The 23,879-nt window shown below is 39.2% G+C and overlaps 1 protein-coding gene across 1 annotated transcript in view; it reads right to left on the reverse strand.

Annotated features, from left to right (window-relative positions):
- The window catches only part of LAMB4 (laminin subunit beta 4), a 233,867-nt gene that overhangs the window by 53,217 nt on the left and 156,771 nt on the right, over positions 1-23,879 (reverse strand). Inside the window, exons 30-35 of the mRNA XM_077472837.1 lie at positions 20,234-20,330; positions 13,980-14,352; positions 11,951-12,114; positions 8,034-8,248; positions 3,186-3,389; positions 1,982-2,126 (exon numbers count right to left, since the gene is read on the reverse strand). Of these exons, the coding sequence (XP_077328963.1) occupies positions 1,982-2,126; positions 3,186-3,389; positions 8,034-8,248; positions 11,951-12,114; positions 13,980-14,352; positions 20,234-20,330 (1,198 nt within the window). The remainder of the gene's footprint in view (positions 1-1,981; positions 2,127-3,185; positions 3,390-8,033; positions 8,249-11,950; positions 12,115-13,979; positions 14,353-20,233; positions 20,331-23,879) is intronic.

A 23,879-nucleotide genomic window follows, 5' to 3' on the forward strand; every position in this document is an offset into this window, starting at 1 on the left:
AAAAAAAAAAAAAAAAAAAAAAAAAAATATATATATATATATATATATATATATATATATATATATATATATAGTGGATACGAAATCTATTGGATAATTTAAACTTGCAAATCTACCAAGACCTGGCCGTCCCTCTAAACTTTCAGCTCAGACAAGGAGAAGACTGATCAGAGATGCAGCCAAGAGGCCCATGATCACTCTGGATGAACTGCAGAGAACTACAGCTGAGGTGGGAGAGTCTGTCCATAGGACAACAATCAGTCATACACTGCACAAATCTGGCCTTTATGGAAGAGTGGCAAGAAGAAAGCCATTTCTCAAAGATATCCATAAAAAGTCTTGTCTAAAGTTTGCCACAAGCCACCTGGGAGACACACCAAACATGTGGAAGAAGGTGCTCTGGTCAGATGAAACCGAAATCAAACTTTTTGCCCACAATGCAAAACGATATGTTTGGCGTAAAAGCAACACAGCTCATCACCCTCAACACACCATCCCCACTGTCAAACATTGTGGTGGCAGCATCATGGTTTGGGCCTGCTTTTCTTCAGCAGGGACAGGGAAGATGGTTAAAATTGAGGGGAAGATGGATGCAGCCAAATACAGGACCATTCTGGATGAAAACCTGTTGGAGTCTGCAAAAGACCTGAAACTGGGACAGAGATTTATCTTCCAACAAGACAATGATCCCAAACATACAGCAAAATCTACAAAGGAATGATTCACAAATAAACATATCCAGGTGTTAGAATTGCCAAGTCAAAGTCCAGACCTGAATCCAATCGAGAATCTGTGGAAAGAGCTGAAAACTGCTGTTCACAAACGCTCTCCATCCAACCTCACTGAGCTCGAGCTGTTTTGCAAGGAAGAATGGGCAAGAATTTCAGTCTCTCGATGTGCAAAACTGATAGAGACGTACCCCAAGCGACTTGCAGCTGTAATCGCAGCAAAAGGTGGCTCTAGAAAGTATTAACGCAAGGGGGCCGAATAAATTTGCACGCCCCACTTTTCATTTTTTTATTAGTTAAAAAAGTTTCAAAAATCCAATAGATTTCATTCCACTTCACAATTGTGTCCCACTTGTTGGTGATTCTTCACAAAACATAAAAATTTTATATATTTATGTTTGAAGCCTGAAATGTGGCAAAAGGTTGAAAAGTTCAAGGGGGCCGAATACTTTCGCAAGGCACTATATATATATATATATATATTCTGTAATATTTATGTTCATCTGTGTATTTCAAAGGCTGAAGGAACATTGAAAAAGACAGAAAAGGGGAACAAAGGAGGAAATCAACAAAAGGCCAATTTTATTTTAATATGTAAGGTGACATATCAGAGGGCTAGAGCTCCTACAGTAGCTGGTCACATGCCTCAAACAAACATGTTAGATTTAACAAAGTTAAACAGTAACAGTAACTCAAAGTGAGGGAACCCTGAGGTGAGTATAACTATATCAAGCAGCCTTTCCCAGAAATGGGAACCAGGAAACTCTCATTGGATTTTGGGACATGAGGTCTTAGCAGCACTCACACTTGAAGATGAATTTATAAACTACAGATCTTTTAGAGAGTGAAAATAGTAAAGATAAGACTATACTGTTTGAAAAAAACAGTTGATGAACCAACAAGGCTACTTACATTGTTCCTAAATCCCCTGTTATTGTAAATAAGGAGTTGGCTCTGTACTCTCAAGGATAATCAATTATGATCACAACAGGGTAAAAAATAAAAAAATAAATCACATCTGGTTGTCTATGCAAGCTGGGTTGTATAGCACATTGCTATAGCTCATTTAGTATTTTTTTTTTCTTTAAATATAGTTATACCAGATAAAAACTTGTGATTAGATATTCTTTTAGACTATGCTGGTTTTCATTTGTTATTTCTACTATGGAATAGTATGGAATAGTTTTTGTGTCAGGCATATTCTCTTTTTAAGGTTTTTGTAAAGCAATAATGAATGTGGATGCTGCACTTACCAAGAAGAAAATCTTTAACATTTTTTATAAGCTCTTTAGAGCGATTTTTATCTGCCTCCATACGACTGATGGATTTACTCAAAGTTTTGTCGAGTCTTGAAGCTTTCAACTTTGTATCTTCTGCCAGCTGTCTGATGTGCTGAATCTAAAACAAAATAAATAATATTGTACCTCAGCTTCAATATTAAAATTGCAATGTGAGGAACATACTCTTTTTAGTATAACCTACCCTTTAAATACTACTATGAATATATTTGATCCAGCAATAGAGCAAAATAATTAGCAAGATCCTCATCATAGTGTAGGGCAATGCGCTATAAATGGGCAAGCTTAATCGAAGCTTGCCCGTTTCTAGCGCATTAAGACCGCGACCAAGTCCACTCAACTTTTCACTGCGCTTAGAGTAACCAAATCATGTTTCCGAACAAGCTTCACATCCACAAAAGTAATGGGTGGATATTGCTATGGGCTGGCTAGCTTCTGATGCAACCACTTTTGTCAAGCTAGATCTTTCCATAAATGTACACAGTGAGCCTGTTCTCTGGGAGATGGAAGTCAATTCAGAAAATCTATTCCAAAGAATAGAAGAGGTTACCTGAAGAGGATGCAGCGTGTTAATAATTATTCCCCCTCTTATTATTTTAAATACTATTCTGGAGTTCCTTCATAACGATCGTAGAGACTGTGGACTCAATACTTTTCGTGTTTTGTACATGCAATACTATGCGCATCCAGCACATTAACCAAATGTATATAGGATATATACTGTTTCAGTTTTTGCGCCTTTTACTTGTATAATCATTCTAGAGATGCTTGGCATGCTGGTGACATACATTTTGCTTAAAATGAAATTAGGAGACATGTGAACATCCACTTCCAAATAGTCTAAAGTAAATGTATATAGTGAATTGGATGTGTCCAAAATTGGTAAATCTTTTAAAATCAAATTAATATTTACAGACTTCCAAGACCAAATAAATACCTACAAATTAAAAAAAAAAAAAACAAATGCAAAAAACAACAAATCAGTCTTAAATATCTTTCAAAACCCAGATATGAACAATACTTTGTCTTCCTTAATAGAGGTGTTCAGTACAATGGCATTCTGTTTATGTGGATTTTGGTGTATTGTTTGCAGATTCCTTTAACACAGCAAGATGATTCATGTGAAAAGGTCTCTGGTGTTATTTTTTTTTATATTCACCTGTTTCTCAGCTTCAAGGAGATGAATTGCAACACTCTTTAACTTAGCATCTGTTTCATTTGCTTTTTTCAAACCATCTCTGGCAACCGGCAAAGCTCCATTACAGTCTGGTCCACCACATTTCCTTCTGCCAAACTTATCTCTACATAGAGCACCTCCACATGGGGAAATATTGCAAGGGAAGTCCCAGACAGTTCCACAAACCTGTGAGAAGACATGTTCTGCAGATGTCAGTATCATAAACCAATATCTACACATTTTAAAATATATATAGTTATCTGGTAAACAAATGACAGTGGTGTCATTTTAATGCATTACTACTTTACAAAATTCGTTTAGAACAAATATTTCCTTTGTCTGTGTTTACAGAAATGTTTTCCAGATATATAATATTCAACAGCTCAGAGCATAATCAGTGAGCAAAAGTCTGTCTGAAGTCTGTCCATCTAGACCCGGTTTTCTGATTTTGTGCCACCATCTTTGGCACCAACATAACATAGATACTGTGAAAGCAAGGTGTCAATCACAGCTCACATGTGGCAGACACCTCTGCCTTTGATTTGACAGTTACCACAGACAATACCAAGAGATGTAACGGACAACTTAATGTAGGAAAAAAAATACATACCAAGAGCAGTGTTATTTGGTCTGATTGGTCTGTGTTTTTGTGAATAAAACAGCTAAAAAATTAGACTTTGATAGTACTATTCTTTACATGCTTGAGGTATGGAAATATCCTCTTTACGGAAGCAGTTATTGGCTAAATCTAAATTATGGAATGATCTATAAATTTCACACTCTTATTTTAAACTGAAAGACCCAATAGAGCTGATGCTAAGAGCTACGCTGTTCAGTAAATAACAACGTAGGAGGTTAAGATTTCTTTAGCTCTGTGCCCTTTTTCTTTTGCACACGCTTCCAAATTCCCACACAAATGTGTATTTCTTTAAATTCCTCCTTAAAGTGGTGTTGCCACCAAAAATATAACCTAACTCGTATGTGCATCAAATGGTCTTAATAAAATTAATTGGATAATAAAATTTTTTTTACTTACCTATTTCTTGCGGTTGCTAGGTGGTCCCACGAAATCTGCCTCTTCCATTGCCCGGGCTAAGAACGTCACTTCCCTCGGCAGCCCGGCTCGCTGAGGCTCCTGGGAGAAGTATGACACCATTTCCCAGGATGCCTTGGGCATCACCGAGGGCTACAATCGCGTTATTTCGAGACCGGAAGTGACGCGATTGCATGTGTAATTTGGCGCGGGACTTCCGTCGACAACAACCGTTGTCATGGCAACCGGAGCAGAAGACGGCGCTCGATATAGCGCTTACTGCGCATGCGCGAGATTTAATCGAACGGCCGGTGCATGCTGGTCTTTTATCAGCGCACTCTCCCGGAAGAGGATGCCTGTGGGCTTCACATGCCCACAGGCAAAATGACAACCGTCAGGAGACGGTTTTATAAAATCGTTTTTAATAACAAAACAACATGCTGCTGGATGTAAAAAAGTAAAAAGTAAGTGTTAGATTTCATTATAATAAGGATTGCCAGTATGCCAAAAAAAAAAAAAAAAGATCAAGACAGTGGAATCCCACTTTAACTATTACAAAGCCATCCTGGTTCAATATCCAAGAGCTCAGAAAAATGAAGTAAGCCATGTTTAATTATCCAGTCATATTTAATGATTATGCACCAGTTGATTTTTAAATTGACATATGCCTAGTAAAAATATGTCTTGAAGGTGATAATCTCTGCATGTGGTATTCAGTGAAAAACATTCTGATCCTAGCACACGTGCAATATTGTTGAGGAAAAGTCCATTGGGTCTGCTAATTATTTATTTTTTTCATTAACCTCGTTGTCTGACTATAGATTTATGTTTGAAGCCGTTTACCGTTGACTACCCCTGTTGGTAGTTTATTCCAATCATCAACCACCCTTTCAGTAATTTAATACTTTCTGAGATTAGTTTTGAACTTTTCTGCAGTTAGTTTGAGGTTATGTCCCTGTGTTCTTGATTTTGTTTTCATATTGAATAGACTGCCTTCCTGAACTCTATTCACTCCCTTGATGTATTTAAAGGTTTCAATCATGTCTACCCTTTCTCTCCTTTCCTCCAGACTGTACATATTATGTTCCTGAAGTTGCCCTGAATATGTTTTATCGCTCAAACCTTTCATCATTTTTCTTACCTTTAGATCTAGTAGACCTTCAGATCTAGTAAACATTGCTCTAGCTGAAGTTGTCTTCATTAGGTAGAACTCTCATCCCAAATATTCAATATTCAACTTAATATCAGCCATGCATAGCAGGGGCATAAGTACAGGGGTCCCAATTGTGACTCAGCCCCATCCTTCAGGGGGCCCATGCGTCTCCCTTGTATACCTGGACAGGTGGGGGACATGGCATGGGTAGCATATAGAGGAATCAATCAAATCCATGTTCCTCCTGCAGCTGCTGAATGCCCACTTCTCCGCCTCTACCTCCCACAAGCATTCAGCAGCCCTGCTCATCCCCGGAGCTCTGCTGGGTTCCCCCACCCCCCTTCCCCTGACTGCTGTGAGCGATGTTGTCAGGATGAAAAACAGGCAAGGGGTAGGTAAACAAACATGTTATTTACTGACCCCTTTCTTATCTGAATAGACAGCGTTAGTGATCAGTACCGATCACTGACTCTGTTCATTCATAACTGAGGCATAATAATCTGTGTTCATTCATAACTGTGCTTACTATGTTTCAGTTTGTGAATGAATGGAAAGCTCTGTAAAAAGCTATTCCCGTCCATTCATTCTGTGCAGCTGAGGCTGGTGAAATGGAGGACTGTGTCCTCAATCTTCTTTCTCTTTCTCAAAGGTAGAACATCAGAGGTCTGTTTAGATCCATGCAGCAACCAAAACAAACACAGATAAACAAGGACACCACACACATGCTCCCAAACACACATGAGCAAACACACAGACATACACACACATGCTCTTTTCAAATAGGCGCAAGGCTAGAAAAAAAATCAGATTCCATACTTATTACACTACTACACAGAAGCATTTACTTGAATAAAATAAAATTAAATGTAGCATGCAGTGCTTAAGCTAGGAAAGCATTCTGAAACTGAAAAGAACACAGTCTATATAGCCAAAGCAGAACTGAAAACACTTTTGCTTAAAAAAACTGGTGTGTTCAAGACCTGCATTTATCAAATATTTGTACATTTTAAATCAACAGAATACTCAAAAAGTAGACTTAAGTTGGGTTGCAAATGAAACATGTTTACCACTGAATAATATATCTTTGTAGTGACAGCCATCGCTGGAGCAGTATGTGGGTAGGCAAGGACATCCATGAAGCCTCTATTGGTCGCTAAGGGGTTTATTTACTAAAGCTAGAGAGGGCAAAATTAGTCACAATTCTGTGGAGAAACCAATCAGCTTCTAACCTCAGCTTGTTTAATTTAGCTTTAGCAATACAACTGATTGGTTTCTCTTCAGAATTGTGACTAATTTTTCCCTCTCTAACTTTGGTAAATATAACCCTTAATGTCAAGCCTCATACCAGCAAGAAATGGATCTTGTTTTCACATTTGAAACACGCATGCAAAGGGAAGGGTATGAGTCTAGGTATGAAATCGAAGAAAAGGCTGGACAGCCGCACTCTGTTAACACCTTTATTGAAGACGGTTTAAAAATTCTTCTGGTACAAAGACATCAGAGGCGCTTAATCATAGCTGTTGGAAGATGGAATGACCGTCCATATATATATGGAGATGAGAAAAAGGTTGATCAAGCAGGAAATCACTCTGATAGGCCAAATTCCTGGACACATATGAAACATCTGGAGTCATGCAGCTTCTTTCATTTTTCTTTTTATTTCTTTTGCATTTTTTTCACTTTCTTCATCATTTTTTCTTTGATTAATTTGTTTTTAAATGTTAAGTATTAAAATATTTATGTATTATGTTTGTTCATCATGCATTTTTGTGTTGCATGACACATCAGGTATGTCTATCAAGTTATTTTGGGATGTTGTGTTCATTGATTAAGATATCCCATGCACATGCATGACTCCAGGTGCTTCGTATGTGTCCAGGAATTTGGACTGAAGTATCCATGTGGGTGGCCTATCAGCAGGATTTCCTGTATTCTGTCATTCATCCCTTTATTCAATTCCTATATGCAGAGCCAGCACCTGTTCCATCAGCAGGTGGGATGCATTATGAGATGTCTGCCTAGAGCGGTGTTCTTTTGTTGTTTGTTGGTGGGGTGAGTCTAGGTGTTGCAGCCAGAGGGTACCTAAACACATTGTATCCCCATCTTTTCTTTTTGTAAAGCCAACCACTGGGAGCAGAGGAAGGTTCCTGCTCCCTGTTAGCTTACAGCTGAGTGCACAGTGTCCTAGATCTTGTCAGATAGTGCATAGGATAAGGACTCTGTGGGACAGTCTCCAATCCTGGGACTGCCCCGCAGGATCCCGGACATATGACAACTATGTAAGGGTAGTGTAATTCCACAAGGAACACAAACAACAATTTACATTTCTATATATTCCCTTACAGTCTCCCTGACTTTCCTCCAGAAAAAATATGCACTCCAGAAAGGGGGAACTGAAGGGCGATTTCACTGCACCCTAGGTGTCCCTGGAAAATGAGAAATGTTCCCATTGGGACAAATGAAATAGATATTCCAACCCTTTCTACTCTAAAATTATAAAATGTTATAACTAGTATGCCCGGTTTAATTAGACCATACTTTTAAGTGAATATTTAAAATATTATATTTAAGAAAAGTCAAACATCATACATAATATTACTTTTCAGGATTTTTAAAAATTATTTATTTTAATGATAACTCTTACCATTTCATTCATTTTACTTATTTGCAGAGATTTCATTTTGTTTAACTTTTCTAAATTATTTTTATCTTTTTTATCTAGGTTGCTGAGTTCAGTCAGAATATTTTTTCTAGTTTTGGATGCAGTCCGGATAATAGGTGTAGCATTGCGTGCCTTCTCTGCTGCAGATAATGATGTTTTATAGTGTTTGGCGATCTTGTCAACATATACTTGGATGTCTAATAGGAAAGGAAGAAGAATGTAAGCCCTCTTGTCTTTGCTACGTAATGAAAGTACAAAATAAATAATAAAAGATATTATATGGATATCATACTGATTCACATTTCATGTAATCTTGAAAAAAATGAATAGATCACAATACAATTTAAGTTTATCTTTAGTAAATATCATACATTTTCTGGGATGCATGTGCAAACTCTTCAACAACCTCATAAATCATTCATATTCTGGCATGTTCATGCAGGTTTATTTTATAATCACATCTTCAGCTTACTACACTGTATTTTCAACAGAAATACCATTCTGGCTGTAGAAGCAAAAATTTTGTCATATACAACAAGAACCCTGTACCAAGACCAGGGACTAAAGAAGGATGTAATGTAACCACATATTTTAATGGTGGAATTAGATAAAGTCTAGTTTTTGTCATTAACAACATATGAATTCAAATTAAAGTTTTTGATCTAAATGTTGGATCAAATAACAGAAACCATAGTAGTGGGAAAAAGATGACTGACAAAAACAAGGGACACAACTTTAAAACAAAACTTCAGCTATTAGACCCCCCACTAGCACCCCCTCCCACTAACAACCTAAAGTCCACCCATGTATTTTCTAATTAAAAATAATTCCCAATACATACATTGTTCCTGCAGTCTTTGCCGGTCCAATGACATCATCAGTACTTTCTCGTCGTAATTCAGCAGTAGCAGGGTGCAGGCATTATTCATGGACTGAGCAAAGTTTACATAATGAGAGTCCTAGTGTATTGTGAGCAGGCTGGGTTCACAGTAAATGAGCAGAATGATACCAGTGTGCTTTTCCTGAATTGGATTACCGGTGTTGGACTGGGGAAGGAAGCCAAGGGCATTGCTGGAGTGTATAAAGGGTAAGTGGAGACTGGCAATATATTTTTTAAAACAGGTTGAGAATCTGAAAATGTATTGAAAAAACTATAAGCTCTGTTAGAAAAAAAAAGCACAGTGGTTTAGTGAAAGAAAGCAGCAAAAATGGACTTTATAGGCACCAATTATAAAAAATGAAATATAAATGTATTAATTATACACATAATACAACAATACATTTTTTAAAAATACTTTTTTGCAAGTAGGACGCAAAAAAACAACTACGTCTCTATAATATGGGTCGTATTATTACAGGAAAAGCTCTACATGTTTCATAATTTGAGTGCTTCTTCAGGAACTTATAAAATATTCTACAAAAGAGAGACAAAATGTACAGGTAATCAATAGTATTGTAATGTTTATTATTATTGATTACCTGTATATTTTGTCTCTCTTTTGTAGAATATTTTATAAGCTTCTGAAGAAGCACTCAAACTGCGAAACATGTAGAGCTTTTCCTGTAATAATACGACCCATATTAGAGAGACCTAGATAGTTTTTTGCGTCCTACCTAAAATTTTTTTTTTTTTTTTAAATGTATTATTGTATTATGTGTGTAATTACATTTTTTATAATTGGTGCCTACAAAGTCCCTTTTTGCTGCTTTTTTTCTCAAAATTGTTGTCTAGGACGTTGGCACTGCTTTACTATAAAATTCCCACAGTCCATCCTGTGTTGGCGTTTGGTAAATGCTTTGATACACAGTGGTTTAGTGGTAGTTTTGCCTGGCAGCACTAACAAACATGACTTTAGCCTGGTGCCATCCAGGCCATGCCCCCGACATGTTTTGCCCCACCAACATCGCTAAGTCATTGAGGCCCTGTGGCCATGGCAAAATGTGTCAGGGGGTGTAGCCTGGATGGAGCCAGGCTGAAGCCATATTTGTCTGTTGATTTTACACTTTGGCCTGCGTTGGTGTGCTGCGGCTTAGTTTTTTTTTTTTTTTACCAGAGTATGCTCACACAGCAGGGACAGGGCTCTTTATACCCCTGCACTCATAAATAAGAGTCACTGGTGTGGCACCTCAAGCTTTTCATGGTTATCTTGGAGAACTAACCACAGACCTTCCCTGGATGTAGGCTTCCTCAAATCCTCATGTTTGTTCATGTAATCCCAGACAGACTAGATGATGTTGAGATTGGGGTTCTGTGGGGGGCCAAACAATCAATTCTAGGACTCTTTTTTTTCTTCTTTACACTAAACAGAGGTTTTTTTTTTTCCATTTAATTTTTCTATTGAAGGATGCATGGTACAGATATAGTAAACTGCACATCCAGTAACAAATTGAATGAACATATAACAACAGCAAAAACAGGAAATTTTGAATGGTCTATTTCAGCAAAGCATTAAAGAGGAAGTAAACCCTGATGGGTTTACTTCCTCTTTTTTTCCCTGCAAAGGTAAAGCATAATGGACTACTATGCATCGCATAGTAGCTCATTATGTGTCACTTACCTGACACAGGAGCCAGCGAAGTCGCCGCTGATCCCTGTAGTCCGCCGCGTCCATCTTGCTGGTGGCGTCTCGCAGCTCCGACCAATGACAGCGGCGAAGCCGCGATGACGTCACTCCCGCGCATGCGCACGGGAGTCGCGCCTCGCAGCTCCGCCGCTGTCATACGGCGAGGCCGCGATGACGTCACTCCCGCGCATGCGCACGGGAGTCGACAAATTTGGCAAATCCATTCTTGGACTTGCCGCATTTAGTGCGCATGCGCGCCGCTGTCTACGGCGCATGCACCGTAGACAGCGGTGCCCATTTTCGGGCAAATATCTCCTAAACCATATAGGTTTAGGAGATATTACTTGGACCTACAGGTAAGCCTTAATCTAGGCTTACCTGTAGGTCAAAGTTGTTTGGAAGGGTTTACTTCCATTTTAAGATATCACAGTAAGAATGAGTAGTAAATCAAAGGGCGATAGTAAAGATAGTTCTTAATGACATTAGCTGTATGTTTAGGGGTCCTTTCCTCCTGCAGAATACATTTGAGGCTGAACCTCCCTGATGGTATGGTATGATGGATAATGCTCTGCCTGTATTTCTCAGGATTGAGGACACCACTGACCCTGACCAAATCTCCAACCCCATTTTCAGAAATGCAGCCCCAAATTTGCAAGGAACCTCCACCATGCATCACTGTTGCCTGCAGACACTCATTATTGCACTACTTTTCAGTCCTTTGTTGAACAAACTGCCTCCTGCTACAGCCTGCTACAGCCAAATATTTTACATTTTGACTTATCAGTCCATAGCACCTCCTGCCATTTTCTGTACCCCAGTTCCTCTGTTTTTGTGCATAGTTGAGTCACTTAGCTTTGTTTCCACGCTGGAGGCATTGCTTTTTGGCCTCAGTTCTTCCATGAAGACCACTTCTGGCCAGACTTCTCCAGGCAATAGATGGGTGTACCTGGGTCCCACTGGTTTCCACCAGTTCGGTAATGAAAGCCTGCTGGACATCTTCTGATGTCGAAGGGAAGTAAGCATGATGTGTCTTTTTTCTGCTGCATTAAAGAGGTGTTCCAGCCTCTTTTTTTTTTTTTAAAGTCAGCAGCTACAAACACTCAAATTTTTTTTTAGATATTTTTTGTAGAATTTTAATGTCATTTTTTTATTTTAGGGAGGACTTCTGCTTTAAGTTTCCTTGGCTGACTACTGCATCTACGGTACTTAATGTTGCTTGTTTCTTTGTGCTCCTTCAAAGGAGCTTGAAAACTTTTGCACAGTGCTGTATACAGGTACTATATACCCATAATAAATAAATACGAAATAAGTAACTGCTACAGGTACAGTTCTTACCTTTAACCTTGACTATATTTTCCTTCTGCTTCTTTATCCTTATTATGTCTAGGTTTTTAAATAAAACATCAATCTCTTTCTCCATATCCCATATTGTTTTATTCAGCTTTGGTATCTCACTGAATTTTCCCAAATCTGAAATCCTGATTTTATTTACTTTATTCCTGTAAAAAAATGTATACAATCAGTTAAAAATTTTCAATAATACAATTATTTTTAAGTTTCCTTGTCTTTTGTGCTTACCCTATCATGTTTTTTTTTTTTGTTGTCTATGTTGCCATTGGTGAGGTTTCCTCCTTTTCCCGCTTTGTGTCTCAATGACCAGACAGGAAATTATTACACCCAACAGGGACACTAAAGGGCCGTACACACGATACGAAAATCGGATTGAAAATTTTGTTTGATGAGCTTTCTGACGATTTTCGGATCGTTAGTACGGTGCTTTCAACAGCCGATTTTGCTTTTTCGTCAGACAAAAGCTGGATGTGCAGACTATAAAAATTTTGTTGGATGTGAACTCAACGTCTGATTTTCATTTCATTAGTTCAGTTTTCGTACAAAAAAAATCATAACAGCAAGACTACGCATGTTCAGAAACAAAAGAATGCATACAAAATTATTCAACACATTATGTCACTTCTGATGTTGTATTCTGTCTTACAAAAATTTTCGTATTGTGAGTAACCTTTTCACTTTCAAAATGAGACTAGCATGCCACAAATAATGGACGTTCGGTCATCCGAAAATCTAAGCGTGTGTACGAGGCTTTAGGTTATAACCCTTGCTTGCTATATTATAAGGAATCTATCACTGTTTATGCATGTGATCACCATGTCTCAGCTAGGACTGTGCTGGCTCTTAAAGGGGAGAGCAATTATTAATGTGCCCTCAGCATGGGACATCATGTCAGGGAAAATATACAGCTTGTGAGAGTGAATGGCTTAATTTAAAACTGCTTTGAATTTACAAATAGCAATATGCTAATTGTCACAGGGGTACTTCCAGTTCCAAAACATAGAGTTGTAGGTTGCCTACTGTACCTCAGATATATTATATAGGCATAACAGGTTGTTTGAAGGTCAATGAAAAACAAATTCCTTTTCTGCATGCCTCACAAATGGCCTACAATAATCTAAAATAATAAATTAATCGTTTAATCATTTGGATCATTTATAAGATAGTGTATCAAAGTGTTAATATGCTTTTCCTTCAAAGAGACCACACCTGATGTAATCAGGAGGTATAGGGATTAAGGAGTGTGGATAATTCCATGTATTTAGCGATCCTCTATTTCAGTATGTGGCTATTGCAGTGGTGATTTTTACTTTTGTTTACCTATAGTGTTAAAGTGCGCCTAAACCCCAAAACAAAAAATGAATACATGAAACATTACCAGCCCTTAAATGTAGTAGCTTGCACATAGTGCAAGTTCTTTTTCTTCAGGCTTTTTTCCCCAATTCTGAGAATAATACACTTCCTGTTACTGTATGGCTACACTCACTTCTCCATTGTATAGAGACAGCCATAGTTGTAGAACGTCAAACATGGCTACCGTAATTAATCTGCATCAATTGGAAGTTAATGGGCCAAGTCGTTTACACTATAATAATAATAACATTGTCTTTTCAGCTCACAGGAAGCACCACGGTCTCTGCATTTCTATCCACATCATCAGAAATTTTAGTTCTTGCTATAAATATTTTTAGACTGAACAAAGAAATCTAAAGCAGGCACCACATCTAATGCCTGTTAAGCTGTAATATATTACATTTTAGTTTTTAGTGCTCTTTAATGTTGCCTATGGTAAACAAGCAGATTATTTAATTAGATACCTTACTTGCCGTGGGAAAATGAAGGGACAGTGATAACTGGTTGCTAAAGGCAGCACAGCTATTTTTCGTATTATAATTATTTTCTTATATAATCAAAATGCAAGAAAATTGTGGTTGGAATACATTCAATAATTCTAGATATGGTTACAAACATTTAAACATGGTGAGATAATCCAACCATGATCATTAAAGATTACCTTATACTTTCGTAGAAGGCCTTGACTTTTGCATACTTGTCAGGAGAAAGAATTCGACTCTTAAACATTTTCTCAATAGCAGAAAGTCTATCCCGTAGAATGCTCATCTGAACATCACAGCCCATTGGTGATCTGGTGGGGCCAATGTTGGCAGCTAATCTAACCAAGTCATGAACAGAGTCAGCCAGGGAGGACACATCAGCTTCATATTCGTCAAAGCACATATGGCATCGAGGGCAGGCTGGGAACTCTTGCTTAAATTTAGGAGCACATTGGTCACAGTATCTTCCAGTAACTCCTACTTTGCAATTGCATGCCCCGGTGTCTTTATCACACATAGGCTTATTGCTGCCTTTCAGATTGCACCTGCAAGCTGCAAAATCACAATGGCATGAGATATAAAACATGTTCTATCACAATGAAACCTTCTTTTTTTTTAAGATTAAAATGTGACCTGTTGAGAAATCCAGGTATTAGAACTTATAAGAATGGATGAAACTTACATATCCATGTGGAATGCTTGATACAAACACTTGGGCCTATTCTGCAAATCTACATCTGCCCATATATACAATGTATTACCTAGATAATATAGTCCTTAAACTATTCATGTACATACGTATTCTCTTATTTTACCAGTGTGCAAATGCTATGAAAGACTGGGTGCCATTGTACAGATTTTATAACCAATTTAATATCAGGGTACAGTTTATCTGAAAAGTGTTTTCTCCAATGGAAGTCCCCTACAGTTGTGCTCTGGAGTTATTACTGTTCTAGCTCAATTTTTATCACCAGTCCAATTTAATTTGCAGCTTAAACCAGCTAAATAAGGAGCATCAAACAAAAAGTGTGGAAAGTCTAGGGTATATTTGCATTTAATTTATGTAGAAAATGTTACAGTTGATTTTATTATAGGAGACAAATACCAGGTAATCAATATAAAAATACATGCAACGCTATATAATATTAACAAACAGGACTGAAGTGATGCAACAAAAATAATGAAACAATATACAATGTAATACTAATAATAGTGAAACCATAATAACATTGATAAAGGGGAAGTGAATAGAGTCCGAGGTACAAAAATTTAGTTGGCAAGTCCCAAATTTCAATCCAGAGATCACCCAAAAGTATGTTTTGTGTTGAGCAGAAAATTATCTGTGAATAGTGACGTCACTAAGTTTCCACCACCTCATATAAATGATATGCTCTTACCTGAAACCGATTCTTATACAGTAAAATAAAGAGTGAAATGTGCTTGGGTGGAGTCTGTGCCTGTGACGTCATCACGTACTTGGATCCAGGAAGTGTCCTGCACAATGCCCGGTATTTTATTGTTTGTATGATGCTGTTTACTGGTGAATTTATTCTTTGCACCAAAATATTTTATCATTTTTGCATTGTCACATGGTTAATTCTGTGTTACACACACACGTTTAGTGCTGCACTATTTTGTATATATCAATTTTTATACTTTAGCCTGGGTTCATACATATGTGAACACAGACATCACATGTGATTCACACTGTATTGCTGGTGCAGATGAGTGAGTGTTTTAGCATTTTGTAAATAAACTTACTATGTATAACGGTTTTACACTATGGAGTTTTGCCCCATATCCTTTTCCATATGCTGATTTTATGGGATGCTGGCGGCTGATTACCCTGGATTCCTATGAAAAAATGACTTTGAGGGAGTCCTCTCCAGCAGTGAAAGTTTTGTCAAGTGGTGATCTGCCAATACACAAGTGCATCTGATGCTTTACTTTACTTTATAAGGGTCCATGGTTTCTGGTAAGCACATACCATTTATATGAGGTTGTGAGTGAAGTCACTAGTTATTTTCTGATCAACACAGACATACTTTTGGGTGATCTCGGGATTGAAATGACATACTTTTGGGTGATCTCTGGATTGAAATGTGGGACTTGCGAACTACATTTTAACACTTCCCTGGGGAAGTCACTATGAGTGACGAAACTAGTAGAAGGGACCTGAGAGGCTGACAAACATAGAACGAGGAAGGGAAAGACTGTGTCACACGGACGGAGGTTACACTGACGGCCGGAGCTGCAGAACTGGAAGACAGGTGAAACACTTGTCCTTGCACAAGCTATATATGGAATACGTACATGCCTATTGAAGTGTTTTCAGCCCCTGTACACACGGTTGGAGATTTCGACAACCAAATCCGTCGGATTTTGCACGTCGTTTTTTGTCCGTCGGATCTTGTCCGAAACTGTTGCATACACACGGTCGGACTAAGTTGTCGAAAAATCCGATCTTTCAGAACATGATGACGTAATTTCGTTACGATGGGACTACATTCAGGCTAGTAGCCAATAGCTTTGATGTAGGAATTTGATCTGAGCATGCGTGGCACTTGGTCCGATCAAAATTCTCTACACATGATCGGAGTATGTCCGATCGAACCAGTTGGTTGGGAAATATTTCCAACAAGTTGGAAATTTGGGTCCGATGGATATTCCGACTGAAACATTCCGATGCATACCACACACAGTCGGATTATCCGACAACACGGTCCGATAGGACACATTCCGATGGATTCTTCGATCGTGTGTACAAGGCTTTAAATGTAAGTGCATATATGTTGTATGGGTAAAATAAATCTTTTAAAAAGGATAAAGCACTATTGCATGGCTTTGATTGCTTTACATGCCATTGCCCTGATTGGAGCTTGCAAGCAGCATCCATAAGGAAGGAGAAACATCAAGAGGAGTGATCCAGAGGAATATTAATATACAAGGCACAATTTTATAGTATATAAGGTAAGGGCACATCTGGTGGAGGGACCACAGGAATCATAGGAGAGACACGGAGGTGAAAGTCTATGAAGAGACTGTTTTGGCCCCAATCTATAAGTGGATTTGTTTTTTCACACAGAGCCCACAGCTTATAAATCATTTTACATTAAAATACTAAAACTATATACCTTTTTGGATGATCTGTATACCGCGGTTACATGATAAACTGTACTGTTTCTCTAGTGCTGAGAGTTCAGGTAAGAGGAGATTTCCACTACCGCCTGTATACACGCCCACATGTGTGATGTCAATATCATGTGACCTGGCTAGCTCTGAGAAACAAAATAAATGTTCTCTCCAGCATAACAGACACAACTGAGCATGTGCAGGTCAGCTACCCTGCCTTTGTTAGCTGGCCTTCCCCAGATAGGCAGTGCAGGAGGGGAAAGATCTATGCATACAGGATAAAAACAGCCTTTTTACACAATGCAGATGATTAACCCCTCAAGTTCCACAGTGAGTATAATAAGCATGTCATGCTGCATATACAGACTGATTTTACTGTTGTGGGTTTAGTAACACTTTTAAAAGACAGATTATAAGGACTTTTTATGGATTTATGTAATGAATTTATAATTTATCCTTTGCACCAAAATATTTTATAATTTTTGCATTGTCATGTGGTTAATTTTGTGTTACACACATTTGTTTAACGCTGCACTATTTTTTATATATCCATTTTTACACTTTAGCCTGGGTTCACACATATGAGAACACAGACATCGCATGTGATTCATACCGCATTGCTGGTATGGATCACAATGCGATGTCTGTGCAATGTGAATTCAGTCATACAGTTGTATGTCTGAACTCGCATTGGATTTGCACAAAAAAGGTGCAGGAATTTTTAATTCCTGCACTGGAATTGGATCACATGGGTGTTCACACCCATGCAATCTGATTCCTGTCTGAATCCACAGTTCACACTGCGATCTGCGAACCAATCTGCGGGTATCATTAACTTTGTATTGACACCTGCAGCAGTTCAGAGAGGGCAGTGTGAACTACCTGTGGGGGAGATGTGATATGGGAACTGGCATTGGAATTGCACTGGTTCCCGCATCACCAGAGTGTGAACCCGGGCTTAGACTCACTTAGATTCACTTTACCTTTATTAACATTATTATGTTTTTACTATTATTAGTATTACATTGTATATTGTTTCATTGCTGTTGTTACATCACTCCAGTCCTGTTTGTTAATATTATATAGTGCTACACATATTTTTATAATGGTTCGTTAACAACTTGTCAGTTGGTGTGTCAGCAGCTATACTTGCCCTCCAAGCGTAATACATTTTTGTATAAAATACCAGGTAATATCTACAGAAATTATAAGGGAATCTATACATTTTCATTGATGGATGAGTAAGTAGATGTGTGTAACACACCTATGGATTCCTGCGCTAAAAATGTGACTTTAAATAAAAATTTGTGACAAATTAATGAAGTGTAAACATTAACTAAATGGGTTGCTGCTCTCAATGTGGCAAGTGGCTTTAAATATGTGATCAGAATAAGAGCTCTACTCTGTGTTTGTGCTAATAAATCATTACCATACAAACCATAATAAAATTCATAATAAAATCGACATAACCATAATCAATGTACAATATTAACATCCATAAAAATTCTAAATAAAAATAAAGTTTGTGAACTTCTAAAACTTTGCAGTACAGCCTTAAATTATTCAAATGTTCAAATTAAAGTGCCAAGTGCTGAGAAAATCATCTGTGCAATCCATGCTCCTCTCTGTGTGCCCGCTCACTCACCAGAAATCCAGCATTACCATGACAGAGGTCAAAAACACTTGAGAGGGTGGCTGGGATCTGTAGTTCCATGTGCTGTGTTTCCAACTGCAACATGTGTTGCCCTCAATAGACTATCAGAGATCCGAGATTTACATAGGAAAGCACACAAACATTCAACAGGTAGCTGGGCTCTGTGGTCCCGTGTGCTGTGTCTCCAACTGCAGTTTACATTGTCCTCAGCAAACCATCAGGGATATGTAGAGATGGCAAAGAGAGCAATATATAGTGTAATTCAATTTTTTTATTACATAAAACCCAAATTTTACACTGTGTCAATCAGGCTTATATCGGGCAAAAGCCGGGTGGTTGACGATGATACTAATGCCAATGGAACATGTAGGAGCATCACTCTGGACTACAGACGTTCAATCGATCAACCAGAGATGAATCCAGAAAGTATGGCACAACCAAGTATCATGAGTTCAGGAAACTCGTCAGACCAAAAATAAATTGAGCTTCGATGGAGGGTCAAAGACCAGCAATAGATGGAAATACTTTCACATTCAGATCATTATGCAAAAAAAAAAAAAGATGAAAAAAGCTCCACATGGTGCAGGTCAAAAAAGAGAGATTTTTAATGTTTAAAAAATACAAACATCGAATCCACATGACTGCATAAAATTGTGATCACAAAAAATTGTTAAAAGCAATGTGGGAAGCACGTGTAGCAAGCCCAACTTGCTAGACGTGCTTCCCACATTGCTTTTTTTGGAGTTGGCATCGTCATCGACCACCTGGCTTTTGGCTGATATAAGCCTGATTGACACACTGCCATATGGTAGGTGGTCATCCTTGTCTGGTAAGAAGTACCTACTGTATCTACAACTTTATATAGGAAAAATACTCGCCTTTTTGAATGTGCCACCTACACTTTTATATTGTTTTTTAGATACACCCTTGTTACATTTTTTGAACATCATCTTTGTCTCCTTAAAGGATCACTTTATCCATCTGTACATATCCCTGATGGTTTGCTGAGGACAACGTATGCTGCAGTTGGAGACACAGCCCATGGGACCACAGAGCCCAATTGCCCTTTGAATGTTTGTGTGCTTTCCTATGTGAATCTCTGATAGTCTACTGAGGGCAATGCACGTTGCAGTTGGAAACAGCACGTGGGACTACAGATCCCAGCCACCCTCTGAGGCGTTTATGACTTCTGTCATGGTAGTCCTGGATTTCTGGTGAGTGAGAGGGGAGCACGGATTTCACAGAAGATTTTCTCAGCACTTGGCACTGTCATTTGCACATTTGAATAATTGAAGGCAGTACTGCAAAGTTTTTGAAGTTCACAAACTTTATTATTATTTTGAATTTTTATGAACTTTAATATTGTACACTGATTATGGTGTCAATTTTTATTATGAATTTTATTATGGTTTTTATGGTAATTATTTATTAGCACAAGCACGGGGTAGCGCTCTTATTCTGATCACGTATACATTTTCATTGTAAGGTCACAATAAAGCACATACTGTATTTGCACATGTTGGCAAATATTTGCTGGCCTCATCATTTCTATGATCCCTGAAATGTATTCAGCAACCAAAATAGTGGCTATTTTTTGTTATATTGTGTTGCATAATGACTACTAGAATCTGTTACAAACATACTCACGTATGCATTTCACCTTGGGGTTTCCATAATAATTTTCTTCACATTGGTCACATTTCTTTCCTTTATATTGTGGTTTGCATAGGCACTGACCTGTAAACTGTTAAAAACTATAAATAAATCAATGCTCCAGGGCCTTGCACGGAACAAATGTTAATGTATCAGAACATATTTATTCATGCTGCAAAAACATGTGAAAGGGAGTCTGGATCTGAATCCAAATATGTTTGTGAGAAGATGTAGCAGAAAATAGACTTTTCTCTGACTCCTGGACTGCACAATTGTTCAAGGGCAGTAAAACTGAACATACTCAGCTTCACTTTGGGTGAACTAAAACACAGTCCAGGAGAACAGCAGCTTACATCTTAGGTTGTTACTCATTTACTTATTCATCGTGACCGATTCAATGTAAAGCTTTACAGGCAAACATCCAAATAAACAATTGAAATATGTATATGTAAATGTAATATTAAACTGGAATGTGAAATAGTACATAACATGATTTGAAGTGTTGATAGAAATACAATAATGTAGTTTACAGCCTGAGTTAAAAATAAAAAGCAGCTTCATCTCCTATACGTATACTTTCTCTGGCACTGTCCCCTGCAGACTCACAATGTGGTGCTGTGCCACTTCCATGTTTAATGAAACCCAGCTACATTTAGCCAACATTCTCTGAACCAAGGGTGTCAAGGCTCCACCCCTCACTCTGCACAATACAATGCAAAATACAGCAGAGAGTGGTGCCACCTCTATACCGCACATGTATGAACTTCAGATATGCTCACGGCCAAAAGAAAAAGAGGACTGAATAGGACAGTGATGGCAAACCTTGGCACCCTCGATGTTTTGGAACTATATTTACCATGATGCTCAACTACACTGCAGAGTGCATGAGCATCATGGGAAATGTAGTTCCAAAACATCTGGGGTGCCACGGTTCGCCATCACAGGAAAAATAGGATTTTTATATACAGCTTAGCTGTAAAATCCTTTTCTTGAGAGTACATCACGGGACACAGGAGCTTCATTACATAGTGGGTTATATAGGCACCTTCGGTGATTGGACACTGGCTAACCCCAATTAAGGAGAATTCCTCCCCTATATAACCCCTCCCATATGGGAGGCACCTCAGTTTTGTAGCAAAGCAATAAGAAACCACGTAAAACCCAAGAAGGGCAGAAGCTCTGTGTCCCGTGATGTACTCTCAAGAAAATAATTTTACAGTTAAGCTGCATATAAAAATCCTATTTTCTTGATCATACATCACAGGACACAGGAGCTTCATTACATAGTGGGATGTCCCAAAGCAATGCTCAGTTTGAGGGGAGGGAGACACAGATCAGATTTATAGACCGCCATGGACCAGAGGAACTAAACTGCAGCCTGCAGTACACTGCGCTCAAAGGCGGTATCCTCTTGCCCTCTGACATCCACCTGATAAAATCTGGTAAATATATGGACTGATGACCAAGTCGCACCTTACAGATCTGAGCCAGGGAGGCCTGGTGATGCACTGCCCAAGAAGAACTTACAGCCCAAGTTGAGTGCGCTTTCACTTGAAAAGGAGGACTCTTCCCCTTTACACTAAAGGCCTGAAGAATAACTTGTCTAATCCATCTTGAGAGAGTGGATTTTGATGCCGCTTGGCCCTTTTTAGGGCCTTCTGGCAAAATAAATAAACAGTCTTTCTTATCTGAGCAGTTGCCTGGAGATAAATACTGATTGCCCTTACCACATCTAGAGTGTGCAAAGACTCTTCTTCTGCGGACTGTGGATCTGGAAAAAAGGATGGTAGGATTACATCTTGATTCAAATGGAATCCCGAAACCACCTTAGGTAGAAAGGACCTATTAGGACGCATCACTACTCGGTCCTTATGAATAATTAGATAAGGTTCCTTGCTTGAAAGAGCTGCCAGCTCTGACACTCTTCTAGCCGAGGATATGGCTATCAAGAAGACACATTTTTTAGTCATAAGAACTAACGAAGCCTGATGCAATGGTTCAAATGGTTGTCCCTGCAATGCCGAGAGAACCAAATTCAGATCCCATGGGCATACCGGAGGTTTGACTGGCGGCCTTAACTGCATGGCCCCCTGAATGAAAGCCTGGACAAGAGAATGTGATGCAAGTGGCCTATGGAAAAAAACCGACAAGGCTGAAATCTGAACCTTGATAGTGCTTATGGCCAAATTCATTTCTAGGCCTGACTGGAGGAAAGCCAAGATACTGCTAACGACATACTTTCTAGGATGCCATCCCCTGGGTTCACACCAAGAAACATATGCCTTCCAGATTTTGTAGTAAATAAGCCTGGAGGCCGGCTTTCTGGCATTGACCAGAGTAGAAAGGACCGACTCCGAGAGTCCACGGTCTTCCAGAATGTGGGTCTCAGCAGCCAAACCGTTAAATTCAGACTGTGTAAAGCAGGATGGTAAATTGGACCCTGCGATAGCAGATCTGTCCAGAGAGGAAGGATCCAAGACCTGCCTACTGCCATCTTCATGATCTCTGCATACCAAGGTCGCCTGGGCCAAGCTAGGGCTACCAATAGAACCGACTTTGTTTCCCTCTTGACTCTTCCCAGGAACCGTAACAGAAGCGGGTATGGTGGGAAGGCATAGATTAGATTGTACTGATCCCAGGGAATTGTCAGAGCATCTGACCCCTGAGCAAGTACATCCCTTGTCCTTGACACAAACTTGTGCAGCTTCCTGTTGAATCTGGACGCAAACAGATCTACGTCTGGAGTGCCCCATTTGTGACATATGGTCTGAAATATGTCGAGGTGTAGAGCCCATTCTCCTGGGCATAACTGTTGGTGGCTTAGAAAGTCCGCCTGCCAATTTTTCACCCCTGGAATGAAGAATGCAGAAAGGCATGGAACATGCCTCTCCGCCCAAGCAAGTATGCGATTCACCTCTCTTTGTGCATCCAGAATTTTGGTGCAACCCTGGTGATGCGATTCACCTCTCTTTGTGCATCCAGAATTTTGGTGCCACCCTGGTGATTGATATAAGCCACAGCTGTGGCATTGTCAGACTGTATTCGAACAGGGTGACCCTGTAGTCTGTAGGACCAGTCCATGAGGGCCATATAAACTGCCCGAATTTCCAGAATATTTATGGGCAGTAGGGATGAGCTTCGTGTTCAAGTCGAACATCCGTTCGACTCGAACATCGGCTGTTCGCCCGTTCGCCGAATTCGAACGTTATGGGCCGTTCGCGCCAAATTCGTGTGGCGCTCACGGCCCACAATGCACTGCGTCATCGCAGTGCATTGCTGGCTCATGATTGGCCAAGCATGCACTGTGACCCCGCATGCTTGGCCAATCACAGCGCCAGAAGCGAGGAGAGCCATGATTGGCCACAGGCAGGATGCCTGTGGCCAATCATAGCTCAGGCTGTGTAGTACACGCCCCACACTATATAAGGTGGCCAGTGCGGCGGCCTAGTGTAGTGTGTTGGCGTCTGAAGCAGTTAGTGGGTGTTCTGTGTACCTTCAACACAGTACACACCGATCGTTTTCGGACGATTTTCGATCTTGCTGTTGTGTAGTGGTTGTTGTCTGTGTGCCCTGACCGCAGTATACACCACTATTTTCACCTCACCTATATAGCTAGTGATCTATCTTTTATAATAGAGCT

Source organism: Lithobates pipiens, unplaced genomic scaffold (genome assembly GCF_037356315.1).
Source record: "Lithobates pipiens isolate NorthernLeopardFrog02 unplaced genomic scaffold, aLitPip1_a1.2 Scaffold_8, whole genome shotgun sequence".
In the NCBI taxonomy this organism is placed as follows: domain Eukaryota; kingdom Metazoa; phylum Chordata; class Amphibia; order Anura; family Ranidae; genus Lithobates; species Lithobates pipiens.